This window comes from Maniola jurtina, chromosome 23 (assembly GCF_905333055.1).
Source record: "Maniola jurtina chromosome 23, ilManJurt1.1, whole genome shotgun sequence".
NCBI lineage: Eukaryota > Metazoa > Arthropoda > Insecta > Lepidoptera > Nymphalidae > Maniola > Maniola jurtina.
Genome location: NC_060051.1, coordinates 540,288 through 564,470, shown reverse-complemented (window position 1 = coordinate 564,470; position 24,183 = coordinate 540,288). Strand labels below are relative to the sequence as shown.

The window sequence follows — 24,183 nt, the reverse complement described above, 5'->3', positions numbered from 1 at the left end:
GTTCAAGGTTCATGGAACCGAGAATTCTATTTAAGCCGGGAAACTTAAGTTTAACGCTGGCAACTTTTCAATAAAACGTCTACATGACTTCTTATCTTTAAACTTCAAAAGTGACTTTGACAGATACACAACACAAATGTCACAAATGCAAGGTGGTTTACTGTGTTGGTCAATTTAATTTGCATTTTCTAAAAAGAAAATAAATTTACCGTCTAAATACCATTTTAAAGTTTGTGAAAACCTAGACAAGCTACTCTGAGAAGGTTTAATTGCGGATTGCAACATTCCAAATTACTAGAGTGTTGAAAAAAGTTAAAAGATCTTATTCAAGAGACGGATGCAATTTAAGACCTAAATTCAAGTGAGTACATAGTATTATATAGTTTTATAGTATTATACAGCGTGGAGTGAGCTTGCTAGGTAACTGTAATGGATTTCACTCGTGAAATTACAGTTTTCGTGGCAAACAGAGCGCGTCCTTGTTTCATAATTTTTTTTGTTTACCTACCTACCTATGTTACAGAAATGTGCACACTTTTGTATTAACAGTTTTATTTAGCTGTATTTTCCTGTATTTGCTTGAAATTGTGATGGGTTTTTCAATTAATGATACTAAACCAATTCTTATGGTAGTTAAGTATTAGTTTAATTCCCACTGTATGAGATGAACCTGCAAAATCAATCAATATCCAGTTATTTGTTACCTACAACAGTTAAAAGCACAAACTGGCCCAGACAGGAAAAGAATAAGATTACCTAGTGCAATAAACTGATACCTATGTGCTGTTGTATTTAAGCCACATATCCCTTGATTAATCGTAGAGATCATAAAACAGCTCCCAAAATATTCAATGTGTAAATGGATTAAGCTGTTCAAATTAACTAAGTATTTGTGTTATTTTCGAATTAAATAACTCTTCTTCCTTATCTTATCCCACGCTATTTAAATATCTACCTTGTATGTTTTGAATCAAATAACTACCTATTACAAATGTTATTGCATACTACATGATGTAATAATATATCCCGGCTTTGTCCGCATGGATTCAGGTTTTCTATAAATCCTGAGGGAATCTTTTAGTTTTCAGGTATGAATAGGGGCCATACCCATTCCTGGGATGCATGCTATCTCTGTACAAAATATCCTCAAAACCAGTTAAACAGATGGGGAAAAGCTATCAGACAGACAGACACACTAACATTTATAATATTAAGAATGGAAGCATGGATTAAACCTCATTGCTAATCAACTAATTAAATTTTGCATTTATAAAGTAGGTAGTATTAATTAGTTATCACCTTACATTTAAGTTAATTAGGAGTGATTAACTTAATCTTGTTAGTAAAAGTTTGGAGTGACTAAGTGAGAAAACACTCATGAAATGTTTCTAATGAATCACATCTCTTAACCTTAATCTATATATTTAGCTGGCTAACTACTGAGCACAGATTTTCTCTCAGAATGAGAAAGGGGTTAGACTATAGTCCACCACTCTTGTTACCCTACTACGGTAAAACCAGCAGGAAGGGTTATAAATATAGCAATCTATATGTATGTTTCTATAATTTTACGTATATTCCACTGTAGCACCTAAATTATTGAGCTGGTTTTGATGAACGAGGTGTCAATCTATTTGTTTTTATAATACGGGTGATGTAGACTATATTTTATGTGAACAAAATATGATGGCTTTTAGTTCTAAATGAAATCTTTCTATACTTACTATAAATTCTATAGAGAATCTCTCTATAGTATAGAACAATGTAGTTAACACTAGAACATTGAATGCAGATAAAATTTCTATATCCTGTGTGAAAGGAGGTGGATATAATTGCAATTTGTACCAGGATATGAAGTACATTGGAGTTATGTATTATATAATTTCTTTACAGTCTAACTTCATATAGATACTACAAGCGCCCCCCCCCCCCCCCCTGGCTTATTACAATTTTTGTAGGGATCTCTAATTTTTTTGAAAATAAAATATAGCTCATGTCACTCAGGTATAGCTATTGCTGAAAGATTTTTCAAAATCGGTCCAATAGTTTCAGAGATTAGTTCCTACAAACAAACTCACAAACTTTACCTCATTGTAATATTCGTATAGGTTATAACTTATAAGTAATTAACTTTAGTTAACAATTGACCTTTTACATACAGAATTGAGTATAGCCATATAATATTATTGCTTTTTCTTTATTATCATCTTAATATAACTTGATATATTTGTTTGTCCATCTAAATATAGCAGATTGTTTTATCACTATGTGGACACAAGAGTATACAGGATATAAAATCTTTATATTAAGTATTTATCATCATCATGATCACCTTACTAATATCATACTATAAAATTATAAAAGCGAAAGTTTGTATGTGTGTGTGTGTGTGTGTGTGTGTGTGTATGTTTGTTACTCCTTCACGCAAAAACTGCTGGACGGATTTGGCTGAAATTTGGAATGAAGATAGATAATATCCTGGATTAGCACATAGGCTACTTTTTATCCCGGAAAATCAAAGAGATCCCACGGGATTTTGAAAAACCTTAATCCATGCGGGCGAAGTCGCGGGCATCGGCTAGTTATAAACTAGCTGAAGCTCGCGATTTTGTTTGAGTGGGTATATGTTTTTTAAAAATCCCGTGGGAACTCTGGTTTTCCGGGATGAAAAGTAGCCTATGTGTTAATTCAGGGTATAATCTATCTCCATTCTTTTCAGCCAAATCTGTCTGGTAGTTTTTGCGTGAAAGAGTAATGAGTGCGATTCGAAAGTGTATCTGATTGTTGTGTTGTCCTTGTTTGATTGTTGAACAGAAGGGCTGAATTCATAGCTTACCTGTAGGAACATATTATGCCATACAACAACAAAGCGTCAAAATGTAGGAAGATTCCTTATTGCAGCGCACTACTAGCTTTTAGGGTGCTCGCCCACTAGCCACAACTCGCGCACCGAGGGTTCCGTATTCGGGTATTTTTTCGACATTTTGCTCGATTAATCAAAAAATAATAGGCATAAAAATAAATAAAAATCTGTTTTAGAATGCACAGGTAACGCCCTTTCATATGATACCCACTTGGTATAGTTATCGTTTGATAATTTAAACACATTTAAATTTTTTTAAATGATGTTGCTGCAAATTCACAGTTTTAACATTCCTTTACTTGTGCTATAAGACCTACCTACTTGCTAAATTTCATGGTTAACTGTCATGGTCAATGGTCTAGGTTAACGGGAAGTACCCTATAGGTTTTCTTGACAGATACGACGGACGGACGGCCGAACGGACGGACAGACAGACAGACAGACAGAGAGACAACAAAGTGATCTGCAGTCGTGTAAAAGTTGAAATGTCGCGGGAAGTAGCTAGTCTGACATTCAAAAAAATCCCAACTTCTTCCAACAACAACCTTCCAACAACGCCTTCGGAAGCAATGAAGCGGCGGCCACACGACACAGCAACGATAGTAAACAAGGCTGTAAATATAACAATGTCTGCCTTTTACTGTCCTGGGGTTATCGGTTATCACTGGCGAACCTTGTTGCAGGTCACTACTGGCCTTTAGGGTACTCGCCCACTAGCCTAGAGGTTGTATTCTCGTCATTTGAAAGTTAAAAAAAAAAAATAGGGCAGTATTATAGCCTTCGGAAGCCAAGTGATGCGGTGATAGTAAACAAGGATGTAAATATAAACAATATCTGCCTTTTACTGTCCTAAGGTTATCGGCTATCACTAGCAGTAGCAAACCTTGTTGCAGGTCACTACTTGCCTTTAGGGTGATCGCCCACTAGCCTAGAGGTCGTATTCTCATCATATGAAAATTAAAAAAAAAACAGGCAGTACCTTAGCCTTCGGAAGCAGTGATGCGGTGACCAGACCAAAGATAGCAAACAAGGGCATAAATATAAACAATATCTGCCTTTTACTGTCCTAAGGTTATCGGCTATCACTAGCAGTAGCAAACCTTGTTGCAGGTCACTACTTGCCTTTAGGGTGATCGCCCACTAGCCTAGAGGTCGTATTCTCATCATATGAAAATTAAAAAAAATCAGGCAGTACCTTAGCCTTCGGAAGCAGTGATGCGGTGACCAGACCAAAGATAGCAAACAAGGGCATAAATATAAACAATATCTGCCTTTTACTGTCCTAAGGTTATCGGCTATCACTAGCAGTAGCAAACCTTGTTGCAGGTCACTACTTGCCTTTAGGGTGATCGCCCACTAGCCTAGAGGTCGTATTCTCATCATATGAAAATTAAAAAAAATCAGGCAGTACCTTAGCCTTCGGAAGCAGTGATGCGGTGACCAGACCAAAGATAGCAAACAAGGGCATAAATATAAACAATATCTGCCTTTTACTGTCCTGGGGTTATCGGTTATCACTGGCGAACCTTGTTGCCGGTCACTACTGGCGTTTAGGGTGCTCGCCCACTAGCCTCGAGGTCATATTCTCATCATTAATTTTCAGAATCAGAATTCATTAATTTTCTGGGATAAAAAGTATCTTATGTAACTCTCCGTCTCTTTAACTATACCCATGCCGAAAAATCTAGTCAATACTTTGCTGTGTTGCAAGGTGGTTGAAGGACAAGCCAACATACAAACACACTTTCACAATATAATATGAAATGACTGATCCACCCCGTTGTGTTTAGGTGAATTTCAGATTTTCTTAGAAAATAAAGGGAGGTAAAAAAACGGTTGGTTTGGCTCTATCTGTCTAGTGGGCGTGCAACTTTATGATTCTTGATATTATTATCTTGATATTATAGTAAACAAATTATTCCGATAGAAAATTATTCTTATTGAAAAAATTACGGCATGCGATGGAAATAAACAAAGGATTGAAAAAAAAAAACAATTAAAAAATGTATTTCGTTTAAAACTGTTCTTAATAAAAACATGATTTGATTCACAAGGCCAACCCTGCATTCAATGCCTTTTTTTAAATACTCGCACGCCACCTATCGTATGTCGAAGGTACTATGTCAGAAACCATCACGCAAGTGCCAATAACAATTGTTCAAAGTTTCAACTCATTCGGAAGAATGATACGCGAACGCATATGTAACAAACAGACGCTAGTAATGCCTGGATCGTTATCAACCTATCGCCGCCACACTACTGAGCACGGGTATTCTTTCAGAATGAGAAGGGCTAAGAGCAGCATCTACAATGCTGGCCAAGTGCGGATTGACAGACTTCACACAGCTTTGAGAACATTTATTTTAGGGTTCCATACCTCAATCAATCCGCATCAATCAATCATTATTACAATCGCAATTGTTGTTATTGGCTAAATTTATAGTATTCTTGTTGCAACAATGCATGTGATTGTAACCAATAATAATAAGCGAGCGTCAAGATAATCAGAGGTGATTGCGATCGTGACATTGTAGCTTTCATTCTACCGCAATCGAGCTGCTGGTATCCTTGAGCGAACTAAGTGGATAGCTCAATAGCTACCATTAGATATAACTACTGCCTACTTAGACCAGTTCAGTCAAGTGTGATCAAGGACGCCTAGGTAGGTAACTTGAGCACAGGAGGAAACTAAAATACACACACATATAAAACAATCGTTAATAATTAATAGTTTATAGTTAAACGACTAGAATGGATACACACTCATCCGATTCGAATCCGTGAAAATAAAAAAAAATAGGCCGTGAAAAGGTAGCAGACAGACAGACACACTTTCGCATTTATAATATTAAAGATAAAGATAAATTTATTTGGCTCAGAAACAAATGTAACATAAACGTAACAAAACACAATTAGTTATAATAATAAACATTACTGCATGTGCACCTGTTTCCTGAACCAGTAAAAACTGTGTCTCGGAAAACAGGGCTTCCAAAACGGAGAATACAAAACAAAGTAAAGCACAAAGTAAATATTACAACACACACAATAGTAAATATTATATTATTAAATAAAAAATTAGTATGGATGGTTAGACTTTTGATCGGATAACTGACCGGAAAATGTTAGTTGAGTTAGTTGGAGGTGTTTCGATATTGCGCAATACGTACAATATTGCACCCGTGCTATGGCGCGTCATTGTTTGTTGAGAGATGGCATAACTTTATCAGAAGCTATTGATTTCTCTTCCTGGGTTATTGTTAACCATGGCTGATTGTCCTGGCAGGGAGGGGTGTTGTCCGTGCGTCCCTCTGAGTGTCCCGAGCAGAGGGCGCAGTAGACGCACCTATGGGGCATAGCCCCAGGAGCGAGGGTGTAGCCGTGTTGGGTGGTTGGTAATGAGTGTTTCATCATCCATCCAATCACTGGTTACCCTACTGGTTTCTCGCCTGTCCAGTTTGATGATGGGCGAGGGAGATGTTGAGGATGGGGAACGTGGATAGAGAATTGCCCTCCCCGCGAACCCTATAGCCCTCGGGAACACCTGTGGATGACACGGGGTGGTAGGACGTTCACAGTGTGGTCCTCGGGTTGGTTGGCGTGCTGTGTTTCCGGCATACCTCTAACGGTGTTTGGAGGCACGTAGTGTCCCAGTGCTGGGTCTGCTGCAGCGGACATCCGCAGGCGGAGTAAGGAGGCGTTGTCGGTCCCTTGTGCTCCGTCGTCAGCGGTGGGATGGAACTTCGTGAGGTTTTTAGTCGATAGGAGTCCAACATAACCACTGTGGCCACTAGTATCCATGACGGGTTTTCCTCACGAAAAAATAAAATAAAAAAAAGGTCGAGGTGTTTTGACATTGCGCAATAAGTAGGTAGGTACACTGTTGCACCCGTGTGTGCGTCATTGTTTGTTGCCGCCTGGAGAGATGACATCAACTTTATCAGGAACTATTGATTTCACACATTTTACAACTTGAACTATTAAAATGTAATAAAAGGCACTTAGTTTCTGTTTACAGAGAGTCATGGCTAGTTATTAGGTTATCTAAAAGTTAGCCCTTGACTGCAATCTCACCTGGTGAGTGATGGTGCAGTCTAGATGGAAGCGGGCTAACCTGGAAGGGGCAGTTTTAATTAAAACCATACCCCTTTGGTTTCTCCACGGCATCATACCGGAACGCTAAACCGCTTGGCGGCACGGCTTTGCCGGTAGGGTGGTAACTAGCCACGGCCGAAGCCTCCCACCAGACCAGACCAGAAATTTAGAGACTATAAAATTCCAAACCCCTGCCGGGAATCGAACCCGGAACCTAATACAACCACAGCGCCTACCACTGCGCCAGAGAGGCCGTCAAACATGGCAATTGGGGTGGGGACGCCCGCACGGCCCCCGCGCTAACCCGGTGCGAGATAGCGTACGTGACGTGCGGGTGTGCGGAGAGTCCCCACCCCGATTGCCATGTCGGCCTGTCGCAAACTATACAGTAGAATAGAATAGAATAGAATAGAATAGATTTTTATTCAAATAAACTTTTACAAGTGCTTTTGAATCGTCAAATAATTTACCACTGGTTCGGAATGCCGTTCCTACCGAGAAGAACCATCAAGAAGTAAACAGTAATCCAAACCGCTAGGATATGGGACGCCCTTCCGGCCTCAGTTTTCCCTTCCACTTTTAATATGGGTACCTTTAAGTCACCATCATCACTTGCACTAGCCTGCATCATCACTTGCTAGAAGGTCTGATTGCAGATTAAAAAAAAAACATGGTGTATGTTACAGGCATCCCATGGGCGCGAATGGCGGGCGGCGCGTGGCGGCGCGGCGCGGCGCGCGCGCGCATCCTGCGGGCGCTGTTGCGTGACACGGCGCGCGCGCTGCAAGACGCGCACGACATACTGCCCTTTGGTAACTAATTTTTTCTTTATTCTGATTCATCCAAGGTGTTTACGTGCCATGCCGCCAAGTGATTACGCGTTCCGGTATGTTACCGCGTAGAAACCGATCAGGGGTATGGTATGGTACGGTGTAGGTTTCGTGACACTACCATACTCCTTCCAAGTTAGCCCTCTTCCATCTGAGACTGCATCATCACTTACCACCAGGTAAGATCCCAGGACGCAGTCAAGGGCTAACTTACATTAGAATAAAAAAAATGCTGTTTGTTTCCCAGATCCAGAAGTATTATCAGTAGTGCAAGAGATCACCAATGAATCAGCGCGGCCTACGGCGCTGGTTATCCTGGGAACCTCTCCATCAGCCAGGGCGCGGCTGCTGAACTGTTTAGTGGGGAGGAAACTCTTGCCAGAGTCTCTACCCAGGGGTTGCAAATGGGTAAGTCAACTAATACCATAAAGGTTTGGTCTGGTGGGAGGCTTCGGCCGTGGCTAGTTACCACCCCACCGGCAAAGTCGTACCACCAAGCGATTTAGCGTTCGGGTACGATGCCGTGTAGAAACCAAAGGGTTGGCCCGCTTCCAGTTAGTCTAGGGCTAACTTGTATTTGAATAAAAAAAATTCGACTGCAGATGACGAGGTCCTGAGTTCGATTCTCGGGTCGGGCAAAAAATTTCTAGGTATTGGGTTTTTCTGTAAAGAAATTCTTAGTACTAGCCTGGAGTTAGAGAGTTGGCCCTATTTCATCTTCGTGCCCCGTAGAGCACGTAAAGCCGTCGGTCCTGCGCCTGATCTGTCTCCGGACTACGAGAGTGAGGGAATAGAGAGTGTACAGTTGTCTGTCTATCGGTCTTCTACAGGATATATTTTAGAGAGTGTGCCCAAGAACTTTTTGACCTGGCACCTCCTTCACCTTTCTACTATCGTATCGTATCGTTCATTTTGTTTCAGCTTCGAATCCAATTCGGTGCGTGTACGCAAGTGCACTTGACGGTGGGCAACTCGGAATTCGAGCTGGTTGAAGAGTTGGAATGCAATCGGAAACCATGGGACACCTTGCCTGTTCAGGTTAGATAATAAACTGACCTATTATATTAATAATTTTATCAGGAAACTGATCTCATCATATAATAATAAACCCATGTACTAATAAGCGCACTTGACCCTTTAAAATATTTCCATTCAGAAGTTTAGGGTCAGTTCCTTGCAAGAGTTCCAAAAATCGTTCAGAAAAACTTCAGCAAAGTGATGCTTCTATCAAAAATTTATATTTTCAGGATCTGCTCCGCCAATCCCATACCGACTTAGGCACAACTCTGGAAGTAGAACTAAACAATTCCCTACTAAAGGATGGCCTTCGAATAATTGTACCTCCAGATATCAATACGGACCCAGGACCTCTAAACTATACCACTTTGAAGCAACTCCACAAAGATCTGTACCAGAAACGAATGGCAATTTTGAAAACATATACCCCCATATACTTGTACGCTTTGGATAAGTTTGGAAGGACGATTTTCAATGATAATGTTTCCAAAATGAGTGTGTCTAGAAGTGAGGAGGATTTCTGGTCGAGCTTCAACTTGTATTTTATGACGAAGGCCACTAGTGGGAGTGGGGATGGGACTCAGGATGCGTTGGAGGAGGTTTGGAAAGAGGGCAGCGATTCTGTGTTTAATGTTGAGGTAAGTTCAATCCATTCAACCAATCAATTCAAGTACACTCTTTGATTTTCAACTAAAAACAATTGCATGCAAAGGTGGCCTTATTGCTCAGAGCAATCTCCACCAAGCAACCTTTGGTGAAAGGAGAATAATGGTGATAACAATTAATAATGTAAACTGAAAACTAAAGCTTAACTTATTAGCTTCTCTATTCTCTCTCTATCTTCTCTAAGAGGAAGAGAGAGTATAAGACGCTTTCTTTATTTAAAAACAAAAAATATTTGAGGCGTGTTCGTTTTCTTCCTTTAATCTGAAGGAATTCTTTTCCTTTTTTAATTTTTGGAATTTTAAATTAGAAAAATTATATTATGTTGTCATGCTTATTTAGGCAAGGTGTTTTTTTTTGCAGAATTTCCTAGATCTCCACCAAATCAAAGAATTAGACTCCAACGCTCAGGTGTTCTTCTGTCTGTTCTCAAATAGCAGAGCAGAAGAGAAGACAAGAAGTCCATTAAGCGAGGCCACTGAGTCTACTGAATCTGCGACTTACAATACTGAAGAGTTACCAGAGTCAGACCAGGGCATTTACAAAGAGGAATTCAGGTACTTTATCGTCATCGTGGACGTCCAGTGCTGGACATAGCTCTCACCTCATAAGTTAACCTACCTTCTGGTCTAAAATCACCATTTTAGTAACTTTGGAACCCAGGGTGGGTTCCAAAGGGATTCTGATCCTGATGTTACTGTAGATTTAGGGTATATACAATTTTTTTTCTTATCTTAGCATGTGGGGTATCATTGTTTAGAGCTCATTGAGTGGTGAATGGGTATGTTTTAATTTTTTTTTTATCTTAAAAATAGGGACTTGGCGGTTGTCAGTTTGAGACCATTTTTGTGACGGGGGCTATATCAAAAACTAAACTAGTTAGGAATATGAAATTTCGGCATCTTATGTACCATATGCTGTATTTAAACAACAAATACTAAACAAAGATTTATAAAATAGTTTGTAAGCTGTGACATATAACATACAAACAAACACTTTTTAGGGTTTTCTTTCACACTTTATTGCAATGTTCTAGATCGGAAAACAAATAATGTTTCATACACCCAAATATGGTGTTCATAATTATGCATGGAACCCAAAAAGAGCTAAGCCTGACTCGCACTTGACCGGTTTTTAGCTTAATACACACTAAGTGTGAAATATCAGTTTTTGTTTACAGACAAACAGACCAGCCTGCACAACAGAATAAAGCAAATAGAAGATTACAGGAAGAACAAATTGCATTCATGAACGAACTACTTGACCAATGGGAGTTTATATGTAAGTACTTTATTCATAACTAAACGAGACCCGCTACTTCGTCCGCGTGGATTTAGAAAAAAGAAGGAAAAGAAAGAAAGAAAAACGTTTATTTCTTAAACTATATGAGGGTCGCGACTTCGTCTACGTGGATTTAGGTTTTTTAAAAATCCCGTGGAAATTCTTTGATTTTCCAGGATAAAAGTGGCCTATGTAAATTTGCGGGATGCAAGCTACCTCTGTACCAAATTTCATATAAATCGGTTAAACGGATGGGCCGTTCAGAATCCCGTGAGAACTTTTGATTTCCCGGATAAAAAGTAGCCTATATCCGTCCCCGGGATATAAGCTAACCCAGTATCAAATTTCGTCAGAATCGGTTGTTGGGCCGTGAAAAGGTAGCAGACAGACAGACAGACACACTTTCGCATTTATAATATAATGGATTTACAGTATGATAAAATTTATGTCCTAGCCAAACCACCTCAAAAACACCACGTCAAAAGCCAATGGTCGATCCTAGACGACGTAGAGATTATGAAGAACGCAGAAAAGGTAGAGATCGAGCACGGGAAGAGAAAGAAGGAGGTAGAAGTTGACAGGACGCAAAAGACTCGCGGGAGTTTGTTGAACAATGTCCTGAAGTTTGCTGCGGAATGCTCACAGACTTACTTGCTGAAGCAGTGCACGAGGCTGAGTGAAGTAAGTTTCTTCTTTTCTTTCTTTTCTTCTTTTCTTTCTTTCTTCTTTTTGGGCTGGTTTCCCAGTGAAGTAAGTTATTTATAAAGTTATCATAATTATTTCAACCTGTGGACGTCCACAGCTGGGCATAGGTCGCTCTCAATAAGCCTCTAGAGTAGTCGGCCCTACAATGATCTTGATATGGGATCCCGTATAGGATTGACCTTTACCAATCTGTTAAGGTGACAAAAGCTGGTGCTTTCTTCATGCAAACGTAGGAGGGTGATTACTGCATTATTTGGTACTAGAGGATGTCCGCGGCTTCGCCCGCGTGGATTTGGGCTTTTTTTTTAATCCTGTAGGAACTCTTTGATTTTCCAGGATAAAAGTAGCCTATGTCCTTCCCCGGGATGTACCCTAAGTCTACCAAATTTCATTACAATCGGTTCATGGTTGGGCCGTGAAAATGTAACAGACAGGCAGACAGACAGACAGACAGACAGACAGAAAGACAGACAGAAAGACAGACAGACACATTTTTCGCATTTATAATATTAGTATGGATTGTACGCTCAAAACTAAGTATTGTATCGATTTGCCTCTTCATTATCTAGGTTTATTGATATACATAATATAAAACATTGACAAAAATATTGATTTTAAAGTTATGAGCCTCGAAATATTCCTATTTTAAAAGTAAAATGACAACTTTGTGCTTAAATAGTTAAGATTAAAACAGTTTAACTTTAGACATAGATTATTTATTCATTAGTTGTAATAACTTTACATTGTAGACATAAATTTGGAGACTTCGTCTGTTGTGGCGTTTGCTGGCGCGCGTGCGGTGCTTTTTTGGAGAGTTTTTTTGTGAGAAGTGGCCGGTTTTTGTGTTCTGCTGGTGTTTATTGGTGGTGGAACTGACTGGGAAGCGCTCTAAAGGGGCGCTGCGTGTATATCGGTGGGCGCCGGCACAGACGAAGTCCATACTTATACATATAATTTCCATAACTTGTAAATAACTACAAACTTGACATTGGCTAATCAGTGTAAAGCCAGACGAGAGAAAAAAAAAAGACAAATTTGGTAGTTTTTTTCTCAACCGTTCAACCCTTTGCGTTCTTGATTTCGCCGTCAATGAGCATTTGCAGCACCAGAGGTACCGCCGATGCGTTGCCGACCACTCAGGAATTTGTTGGTCCGCTTTTGAATAACCCCATGTTTTAAATGGGTGATAATATCCATAAGTTTACATTGTAATTACAGATTCACGTGAAACTCCTCCAGCAGATAATTCTGGCGTCATTCGACATGGCGCGCGAGTTGCAAGTCGTACCTACTAAGATACAATATGTGGCGAGACAGGAACAACAGTTGTACGAGGTGAATAAAAACACCGTGCTCATTTGACATTTATTTTTAATCCATTGAAGGTTTTCTACTTAAAATTATTTTAACATCTCTCAGTGAAGCAGCAGTGTAGAACCGACCAATCTTATTCAATCGAACTACGTTTATTTATACATTTTTTTTTTGTTTAGATATATTAAGTCCTTTTAATTTAGCACTGAAGATTTTCAAAAAATCCTGTTTACAGACCATAAACGAGAAATTTTCTGAAGGTGACAAGAAACAAGAATTATTACAAATAATGCAAGAAGTATTACAAGAAATGAGATCTGAAATCAACAATATGGATTGGAGTGTTGATGGTAAGTTATTATATACGAATGATTTGTAAGAATGTACCTATATTTGTTCGTGTGCCATTCTTTCTGTTTGTATGTCATCCCTTCAAAATAATATTTTATTCCTGAGTTGATTTATTTTCTATATCAACTTGATCGGTTATATGTAGAAGAACAGGGTATACGTTTTGCGGTATGAGCTGAATGCATCTTAGGTAATCCTAGGTACTTTGATCTGCTGAAATTAATTAAAAAAATATCACGCTTTCGAATCATTGATTCAACGCATTGTACAATATTATATCAGTTTTGGATTGAATATGGGTTGGAAATTGGAATGTTTACAGAAAATTTCTAGTTCATCCATCCATCCATCCATCAGCCTGTAAGCGTCCACTGCTGGACATAGGCCTTTCCAAGAGCGCGCCACCAAACACGGTCCTCCGCCTTCCTCATCCACCCGCTCCCCGCCACCTTCTTCAGGTCATCGGTCCAGCGGGCTGGAGGTCGTCCCACACTGCGCTTACCGGTACGCGGTCTCCACTCCAGAACACGTCTCATCATCGACCATCGGTTCTGCGACAGACATGATCTGCCCATTGCCACTTCAGCTTGCTAATCCTTTGAGCTATGTCGGTCGCTTTTGTTCTCCTGCGAATTTCCTCGTTCCGGATTATTTAGTTAATTTCTAGTTATTTGTTACATAATTAACCGCTAAAACTAAAAACCTCCTTATTTTATAAACTTCATCGAGTTTATAAAATAAGCCGAGTCCACATCGAGAAGACATAATTGCGCACATGTGTCTTTGTCCATGTATCATATTGTGTTTTTTTTTTAATTGTGGTCAGTTTTGTGGACTGTATAAAAAAAAAAACTTTTCAGATCTCCCTTGCCACCAAGACAAACGCTATGCCATATCAAACTCAATATTCTACTCCACCCGGAGCGACCCGTCCATATCGCTCCAACTAACGAACCGGGAGCGGTCCGACCCCGGGCCGGAGCGCGGCCGGCTGCACAGCCCGGAGCCGGACGACGAGCCGGACTGCAACTCGGACGTGGAGGAAGCCGTGTCGTATGAGAGCTTCAACTTTGACGACTTCGAGATCATTCACTCTAATGACGAGAGCTTGTGTATGAGTGATGTCTTTAGAAGGGTGAGCTTCTTTTTTTTTTTAAACAAAACTTTGTTTAGGAGTGATACGTTGGTACGAAATACACCTTATTGCCCGGAAATAGTGTTGTGCACAAGAGTGAATGAGACGAGTACAAGTGAGATTTGTTTTTGTTTTGCGTATGTGAGTGAAAGAGACAAGTATGAGACAACATTTTCTCGCTCTCATTTGCCCATATGAGTGAGCGAAATATAGTACGAATAAGCTTCAGTTTTGTCTTTTGTATATGAGTGAAAGAAACAGAGTATAAGAAAGAGAACATTTTCTTGCTCTGTTATTAATATTGTCCATATGAGTGAGCGAGAATACGAGAAAGCTTCGCATCTGTTCATTCCATTCACACTAATTACGAGAGCTTGTGTATGAGTGAATTAGACAGACTACAAGAGAGGTAACCATAACATTTTATTCTCGCATTTGTCCATAATATGAGTGAGCGAGATAGAGTTTGATATAGAGTGTTGTTTTAGATAGAGTATAAGAACAACATTTGCTTGCTCTCTCATTTGTTCATATGAATAGGCTTCGGTTTTGTTACATCTTACCATTCATTACAGAAATTCTGTAACTGATCCAGGACCAGAAGCTTAAGATGGAGCGCGCTTTCCTAGAAAATTCCTATTGACAGATTTTTTATCTTTGCATGAACGGCATTCCGAACCAGTGGTAAATTTTTTTGACGATTCCAAAGCACTTGTAAAAGTTTACTGGAACAAAAATATATATTATTGTCCACAGTCTAAATCAGATTCTCCAGCGTCTCTAGTCACCCCCATACCGATCGAGAATGAAACGGAACTGTACAGTCTGTCCAACGCGTGGCGCAGCGTGTCGGTGACCACTCACAGCAGCGTGTGCACCAACTCCAACATCTCCAGCAAACAGGCGTCCCTTGACGTTCAACGAACTGGTGAGTGGTTGCACAGAAGAAACTGACTGACTGACTTACGGACACATCCGATAGTTTGTTTCCATCTTTAGTGAGTGCCTACAAAATTTCAATTTCTTCGTTTTTGATATATTCAAAATGGCGTTTGCGCTAGTTTTTGTTATGAGGTATTTGATAGAGGTCAAAATACGTTAATATACCAAATTTTAGCTTCATTCGAGGTATTCGGAAGTTTATCCGATTTCACTGTATAGCGCACAAAAGAATGCAATAAACAAAACTATCTCTTCTTTCAGTTCTATCGAAGTTGAGTCGAAAAATCAGTTTGAAGATGGTCAAATTTGTAGATTGCCTCAAGGATTCCTACTTTGGTACCCTACAAAGGTAATTCATTTTTAAAGTATTTTTTTAAATGATTTACAGGGCATTAACAAAAAACCTAATGGTTTTGTAAGTTTGCCTAAAAATAACACCTGATTTATTGTGAATTTAAATATAATATTACAAGGTTACAGATGTGCAAAGCTCATACATCCGTATTTTAAAACGTGAAGACAATTTTTTACGTTTGCGTGCGTGCCCTGCATTGTGCTAATTTGGTTGAAAAACAGCATAAATGGTTAAAAATAAAATAAAACGACTTTGTTATGGTATCCATATTTACTTATAAAATGGCGGCAACTTAAAAAAATAACTAGGAAGATATATTTGATAGAATTTTTGCTTCACACTTTAGACATTAACGTCTAATACCAAAAAAATGCACTAGCTAGCACCTAAACCACTAAGTTGGCAAAATCTGCTGGTACTTTGAAGTTTGAACTATTGAAGATGTTCTGGTTTCCAGGTGCCTGGAATCTCTAGAATCTTCCTGCAGACAGGAGTTGGGTGGAAGACCAGCAAGCGAGGCGATGCGACAGTTGCTGTCAGTGGCCAGACAAGTGGACCTCACACCTTGTGCCTCCTTCTCCTTACTGAGAGGGATGATGGACTCTCTCCGAAGACTGTTTTATAGGTGTGTATACATTCAAATAATTTGGTATTTGGGCTTTCGGTTAAAAATAAAGGGGTTTGTGTTTCAGGATTTTTGGTTATTTCAACACCAAGGGATTTTCCGGAAATTCCACCCTTAAGAATTTTCTGGAAATTCCACACTTAAGGAATTTTCAGAAATTCCACACTTAAGGAATTTTCACAAATTCCACATTGAAGGAATTTCCAGAAATTCCACTCAAGGGATTTGCAGAAATTCCACACACAAGGTATTTTCAGAAATTCCACTCATGTGATTTTCGGAAATTTCACACCCAAGGTATTTTTCGAAAATCCACTCTCGAGGTATTTTCAGAAATTAAAATAGTGTCTGTGTGTTGTTAGGTTGAGCATGGTTGGCGGAGAGGAGGAGTCTGCGTGTTGTGTACTGAGCCCCGCGTGGCGCCGCTCGGCCGCGCTGCACACTACCCAAGAACTTACTCCACAGAGACTGGCCAGACTTATCTCCTTACAGGTAACTTACTATATTTATAACATGACTGCCCAAAAAAGGAGTGTAATAGTTTCAGGATGCATATATTATGTAAATGTTAGTTTTTTTTTTGTTACTCTACCACAATTTACTCTAAATGCCTGGACATGGATTTATGGGGTATAGTTAGCATCCTTAACATCACCCCGAGCGTCACATATTCAAAAATTCTTTGATTGTAAACTGTATTAGAATAGAATAGAATAGATTTTTATTCAAATAAACTTTTACAAGTGCTTTTGAATCGTCTTATAATAATGTACCATCCACAGATTCTGGAGAGACTGAGTGTAGCGCATGAAAGATACCAATCAGCGCTCACGTCATTAGAAAGCGCTTTAGCGAGCCGCCTGCACCATACTGAAGATATTAAACTAGCTATAAGGAAAAAGTGAGCATCTTATGACTATTACCTCTCTCTCTCTCTCTCTCTCTCTCTCTGTCTTTCTCTCTCCCCTGCTCTCTCTCTCTCTCTATACCATGCTCTGTCTCGCTCTATGTCGCTCGCTGGGTGACTCTGAGCTTTCTTATGAGGCCCCTAGTTAGCGAACATGTCCCGGATCGATTGTCGTCACTGGCAATACACACTGTTGGAAGACTAGGCTCCAAGCACGGCCATTTTGGACGGGTAGACCAAGTTGCGTCGCTAATTAATTTATTGACAAAATACCGATAGATTTTTTTAAATAATAAAATCGCGAGCAAACGAGCAGGTAGATCACCTGATGTTAAGTGATTACCGCCGCCTAATGAACATTTGCAGCACCAGAGCTTTCGGGCCTTTCAGGAATTTCTTGGTCGTAGATAGATTATTAATATTGATCTTATTTTTAGATACGCGCCATCGTTCGCCCAACTGTGTCTGGAAAGTACATCTATGTGCGACCTCCTTATGTACGGAACACCAGAATTGGGCCGAGAGATTGGTGAGAATATATTATCCTAGCCTTGCTATTGTCATAGCCTTGAAGACACCGTTAACTGAACAAGATAAAGTTGAAAACTAAAACCCGACTGCGATCGTCTTAATAAACGCTGAAATATTATATTAAAATTGTTTTTCTGGCGCTTGGTATATTTAAATATTGTAGTACATTTATATTTATGAACTCAGAATTTTCTCCTCTTTCATTTGACACCCCACTCGATACAATAGCAAAAAAAAAATTTTTTGAGATCCCCACTTTTTTCATGTAACATCCGTTTGGTCAATTTTATTCGTATAAAACGTAGCCTATGTCACCCGGACCCTTACGACGAATCAATTGACACCTCATTCATCAAAATCGACCCAGTAGTTTAGGCGCTACGGTGGGACACGCAGAATCTGGATACAAACATACATACCCACATACATACATAGACTGCTAAAATCATAACCCTTCCTTTTGGCTTTCCTATCGCGAAGAACCAGGAAGAAACTTACATTTTTCTCTGGCAGGTCGCGGCCAGTACGGAGTGGTGTACGCCGTGCACGGCTCGTGGGCGGGCCACAGCCCGGCGTGCGTCAAGTCTGTTTTCCCTGCCGATGACAGACATTATAGGGAACTGGCCATGGAGTTCTTCTATACCAGGTGAGTTGTCTATGCAGTGCGAGTTTTACAGATTCAAATTAAATAATAATAATAATTTTATTTATTCTTCAAATGTACAAAAAGAACTTATAAGCTAGGGAAACGGTAACAGCTGTGTTAGTTTTAAAACTACAGCTATTAACGCCCACCTCCGGTTTTCGATAAAACAAATATAACATAGCAACGGCAGATTGAACAGAAACAATTTAACGCATGTGTATGTATGTGTGTGTGTTTACACGCTACAACTTAAGGTGTGTACAGTAAAATGATACTTTAGGTCACTGGTTATAAAGTTGCTTATTATTTAACTCGTATACAACTGAGAACAACGATCAACACCGCACCCGACACTATATGCGAGTGACCAACGTAGCTCAGTGAATTAGCCAGCTGAAGTGGCAGTGGGCAGGTCACATCTGCCGCAGAAGTGATGGCCGCTGGGGCAGATGTGTTCTGGAGTGGAGACCGCGTATCAGCAAGCGCAGTGTGGGGCGACCTCCAACCCGCTTGACTGATGACCTCAAGAAGATAGCGGGAAGAATACAATAGAATAAATTTTTATTCAAATATACTTTTACAAGCGCTTTTGAATCGTCAAAATAATTTACCACTGATTCGGAATGCCGTTCCTAACGAGAAGAACCAGCAAGAAACTCGACGGTTGCTCTTTTCTATTCAATTTACAATATTATTCCATACAAGCAATTGCAGCCCTGCGCATTGCTGGGACCCCTCGAAGTGGGTGGCGGAGGATCGTGTGGTGGCGCGCTCTTGGGAAAGCCTATGTCCAGCATTGGACGCATACAGGCTGATTGATTGATTGAATGATTGAAAGCTGTTATTCGTATCGTTTTCAGGAGCATCCCCGCGCACCCGCGTATCGTCCGCCTGCTGGGCTCGTTGGTCCAACGCGGCAACAACGGCTCAGCGCCCGGCGTGCTGTTGGTGTCGCAGCGTTACAGCCGCGACCTGCACGCCGCAGTGCGCGCGGGCCTCTCCTACGCGACGCGGATGCGGATCGCGTGCGATATCGTTGAGGGTAAGTGAACACTGACGTAAACCAGAACCATCGCTAGGAACAAAAACCGGCCAAGTGCGAGTCAGACTCGCGCACCGAGGGTTCCGTACTCGGGTATTTTTTCCGACATTTTGCACGATAAAGCAAATACTATTATGCATGAAAATAAATAAAAATCTGTTTTAGAATTTGCAAGTAAGGCCCTTTCATATAATCACTTGGTATAGTTATCTTACTTTGAAAATTGAAAATAGAGATTTATATAACGTTCATCAAATCATTCAAAAGATTTCTAGTAAACAAAACCTATTGTAAAGTACGCTACTTGTTTAAAGATTAATGCGGCGCTGTCTCCCTACTAAACCGAAAATTGATGATTTCGCATATTATTATAATGTAATCTGTGATTGTAATTATTGTAATAATCCATGTAATATTATTGCAATGCGCAATAACAACCATTGAAAATATTTGCAATCACACTTCACACTAATATCACACTATAGTATTGTATGTATGTGTGTGTGTATGTTTGTTACTCCTTCACGCAAAAACTACTCGACACAGATAATACCCTGGATTAGCACATAGGCTACTTTTTATCCCGGAAAATCAAAAAGTTCCTACGGGATTTCAAAAAACCTAAATCCACGCGGACGGAGTCGCGGGCATCAGCTAGTGCAAAATAAAATGAAATGAATCTGAACAAAATCTGATGAAAATGTCTGCCATTTTTAGGTATCAGGTACCTCCACTCGCTGGGGCTAGTACATCGAGACGTCAAACTCAAAAACGTGCTTCTGGACGAGCAATCCCGAGCGGCTTTATCGGACTTAGGCTTCTGCGCCGCTGAGGCTCTCATGTCTGGCTCAGTTGTGGGAACACCGGTGCACATGGCCCCGGAACTGTTGGCTGGGAACTATCACGCTGCAGTCGATGTGTATGCCTTTGGGATATTGTTTTGGTAAGCCTTTGTTGCCTGAAAATTGACTGTACATGACCAGACGGTGTCTACCTTTAGTCTGTCTTTATCTAGTCTGACTTGGACCGGGCATTACTTGGTCAAGTTTTTTTATTTATTCAGATACAAGTTAGCACTTGACGGCCAACTCACGTGGTGGTAAGTGGTGATGCTGTCTAAGCTCGAGATCTATAGAGCGCGCACTTTGACTTTGCTCAGTCTTAAGACACTGTTAAAACGAGACAGCGTTATACCGCTGGCATAAATTTGTCTCGTTTTAACTGAAACTTAAGTCTAAGCAAAGTCTAAGAGTGCTCTATAGACTTCAACCTAAAATGGAAGTAGGATGGATGCTAACTTGGAAGGGGTACGGCAGTTTTTTATAAAACCCAAACCAAAGAGTTCCCACGGGATTCCTAAAACCCATCCGCTTAACCGATTTGTATGAAATTTGGTACCGAGGTAGCTTGCGTCTCTGTTATTGAAATAGGCAACTTTTTATCCCAAGAAAGTCAAACAATTCCCACGGTATCTTAAACAACCTAAATCCACGCGGACGAAGTCGCGGGCGTCCGCTAGTATCATATAAATTTGTTTTTGTTATAGGTACTTGTGCGCCGGTAACATTAAACTGCCATCCGCCTTCGAAACATTCCAGAACAAGGAACAGCTTTGGAGCAAAGTTAAGAGAGGTAACTCATTTTGTGAGCAATTTGTAAACGATAATATTGTATAGTCTTCAGAAGGATCTTGCGTAGCGGTTATATGATAATAATGCAGCTTTTAATGGGGGTTATGTCCCAGAAAATCTTATCGTATGAACCAGTTTATTAGATTTAACTTGATTAGTACTGTATATCTTTGAGGAAGCTTCCTGCATCTTTTAGTGATCGCTGTAAACTGTGTTTTGCGTAAAGCATGACAACATAATACAATCCATACTTAATATTATAAATGCGAAAGTGTGTCTGTCTGTCTGCTAGCTTTTCACGGCCCATCCATTCAACCGATTTTAACCAAATTTTGTACAGGGATAGCTTGCATCCCGGGGATGGACATAGGCTACTTTTATCCTAGAAAATCAAAAAGTTCCCGCGGGAATTACCCACGCGGGCGGCCCTTATAAATTTTTGATTGATCCTTTTTTTTAGGTCTTCGTCCAGAAAGACTACCCAATTTCAGCGACGAATGTTGGGAGGTAATGGAGTCATGTTGGGCCTCCGAACCCTCCCAGAGGGCTCTATTAGGGGACATCCAGCCAAAACTAGAGGCCATTCTGCAAAAAGCTTTAAAAGATGACCAGGGTCCCGTCAACTATAGCAATAACCTTGAAGAGTATAATTCTGATGATAGTTTAGATATGACAGGACTGCATAAATATACAAGGGATAATTTGTGTTAAGTGTCTGGAATCATTCATAGTGTGTTTTAAATCGAATAATGGAGGAGGAACAATATTTCAACATCTAGAAAATTAAGGGTATACTACAAAATTCATGAAGAAAAATCAGAGACCCGTTAACTATAACAATAACTTTGTGGTTTAAATTCTGATGATAAATTAGATATGACAATAGTATATAAAAATACAAGGCATATGTTGTGTTACGTGTGTAAAATCATAAACAGATGATTTTTTTAAATAAAGTAATGAAGGAAGACAACATTCCAACATCTAAATTAATTTATAACAAAAGTCTTAAAAAAACCAGGGACCCCGTAATTATAGCAATGACCTTGGATTATAATTCTGATGATAGCCTGGATAATATAACCGGACTACATATTAAGGAAGCAAGGGATTATGATAAGTTGTTAAACAGTTTTGATTTGAGTAATGGAGACCCCAATTGATATCTACAAAAGTCCTGAAGGAAACCCTGTAAATTCCAATAATATTGGAGAGTATAATTCTGAAGATAGTTTAGATATGACGGGACTATATTATAGGGATGCAATGGATAATTTGTGTTAAGCGTGTAGACATAAGACTCAATATCGTCTAAACTCTGAAGAAATGTGGAGGATTGATTCTCAATCTCCAGTTTAAAAAAAATCCATATTCTTTGGAAAAACAACCCCAATTATTTGGATATGACTGGATTGCATAGGGATATAAAACATAATTATTTGTGTTAATGTGTGTTGAAATAAGACTGAAAATAGAGTAAGTTACGATTACTTTTGATTTAGTTCTGTAATAATATTAAGTATATTCTGTATGCGGATAATTAAAAATGTATTTTGTACGCGGATACTTAAAAATGTATTAAAACAGTCGAAACTTCATAAACACACCACACGCACCTATCGCATGTGCATAACAGTGCCACGCGAATATAGGTGCTAAACAACTTATGGGCTTTGACTGTACCTATATGCAGAGGTTTTTTACGTGACGTCAGATGTACTGAAAACCAATATTACCAAAATGTGCCTTAATAAATTATCAAAACTGTTGTACCCAATATAAGTATCTAGATACTAAATTAACTAGACGAATAACGTTTCGCTAAGAAAATAGGCTAAAAACACTTCATCTAATACCATCACTGAAATATTATAAAGAGCTAAAGTTTGTAAGTTTGTTTGTAAGAAGTAATCTCTGGAACTACTGAACCGATTTCGATAATTCTTTCATCAGTAAAAAGCTATATTATATTGTATTTCTAAAAAAATAGAGATCCCTATGAAAATTGTAATAAGTAAGCTAAACCTGTGCGAAGCCGGGGCGGGTCTGATTGGTGAAATGTAAACGTCTCCGCTCCGCTTCGCTTCAGTGGAAACGCGCCCTTATCGCTTAGCGTTAAATACACGGGCCTCTGGGGTAAGTTATATTAAAAATCTGTGATTAATTAATTCTTATAATGATAAAGTAATTAAGACTCCGTAGACTATTAAGTGCATTTATTGTACCCTATGTATTTGTCGAAAGTTTCTAATTTGTTGTGTCTGTTATATTTCGTCCGTATTTATTTTCGCTGTTTTCTACCAAATTTGTTATTGCCCACGGACTTGGAATGGCTAGATGCCGCCACGTTCATTAAATAGTATGAAAATTGACCATGTTTATTTTTTTCTTATCTACGATGACGTCAAGCGAGTCACTTACAGCCGAAATCAATAAAATCTATATCTGATAAATAAGTAGTAACTTATCGTCAAATCACAGATAAGACTGATGATTACAGATAGGATAGGATTGAGGATGACACTAAGTATAGTGACGTTGTAATTTGTCAAAAAATACCATACAATTTTTAACAAATAACTTTGCTAAGTAACTTACCTATCGACAGATTATCGATAGGATTGATCAAAACGAGTCTTAACGTGAAATTGAAATTTAATTTGGTTTTTCGCAATTTGTAAACTAATACGACAAAGTAGACTTATGGCACTCTAATTCCGACAATGGCAGCATCATCTTCACAGGATCACATAAAAATCTGTCCTTGAATGTGTTCAGTTTAAGAAATTAGAGTATCGACTAATTTGTGAGTAACTCACGTCAAACTCATTATTTCGACGTAATTTCCTAAACTGAACACTTTCAAGTAAAGATTTTTGTATAAGCCTGTGAAGATGATACTGCCATTGGCGCTATTAGAATCCCATAAGCCTACTTTGTCGTATTAGATTACAAATTGCGAAAAAACCAAATTAAAGAATTTCGCGGGCAGACCCGTGTCATCCACCTTACACTTACACTTACAGGATAGTTGGGCACTGTATTAGTGCTCAAAGATCAAAGTGCATGACATATTCTCACGTAATTGAACGGATGACTTGTGGTATCTAGTTATTTCAGTCTGTGGTACTACGCTTATTTAAGTTACTATGTATTAAATAAAACTTATAAAAAAAATAGTATTTATTGTAAGTATCTATGACTGGAATTAATATTTGTATTGATGTGATATTATATTTTTTGTACGTAA

At 39.3% G+C, this 24,183-nt stretch overlaps 1 protein-coding gene across 1 annotated transcript; it reads left to right on the top strand.

The window, feature by feature from the left end:
* Nucleotides 1-137: 137 nt before the first annotated feature.
* Nucleotides 138-24,183, top strand: LOC123877292 (dual serine/threonine and tyrosine protein kinase-like). The gene is made up of 22 exons (XM_045923915.1): nt 138-361; nt 7,645-7,770; nt 8,036-8,196; nt 8,710-8,826; nt 9,036-9,443; nt 9,832-10,025; nt 10,649-10,749; nt 11,204-11,430; nt 12,673-12,789; nt 13,004-13,118; nt 13,980-14,254; nt 15,011-15,182; nt 15,458-15,545; nt 16,009-16,176; nt 16,539-16,668; nt 16,959-17,077; nt 17,521-17,612; nt 18,128-18,260; nt 19,121-19,302; nt 20,020-20,245; nt 20,849-20,934; nt 21,394-24,183. The coding sequence occupies exons 2-22, from the start codon at nt 7,662-7,664 to the stop codon at nt 21,642-21,644; spliced, it is 3,471 nt and encodes a 1,156-aa protein (XP_045779871.1). The 5' UTR covers nt 138-361; nt 7,645-7,661; the 3' UTR covers nt 21,645-24,183.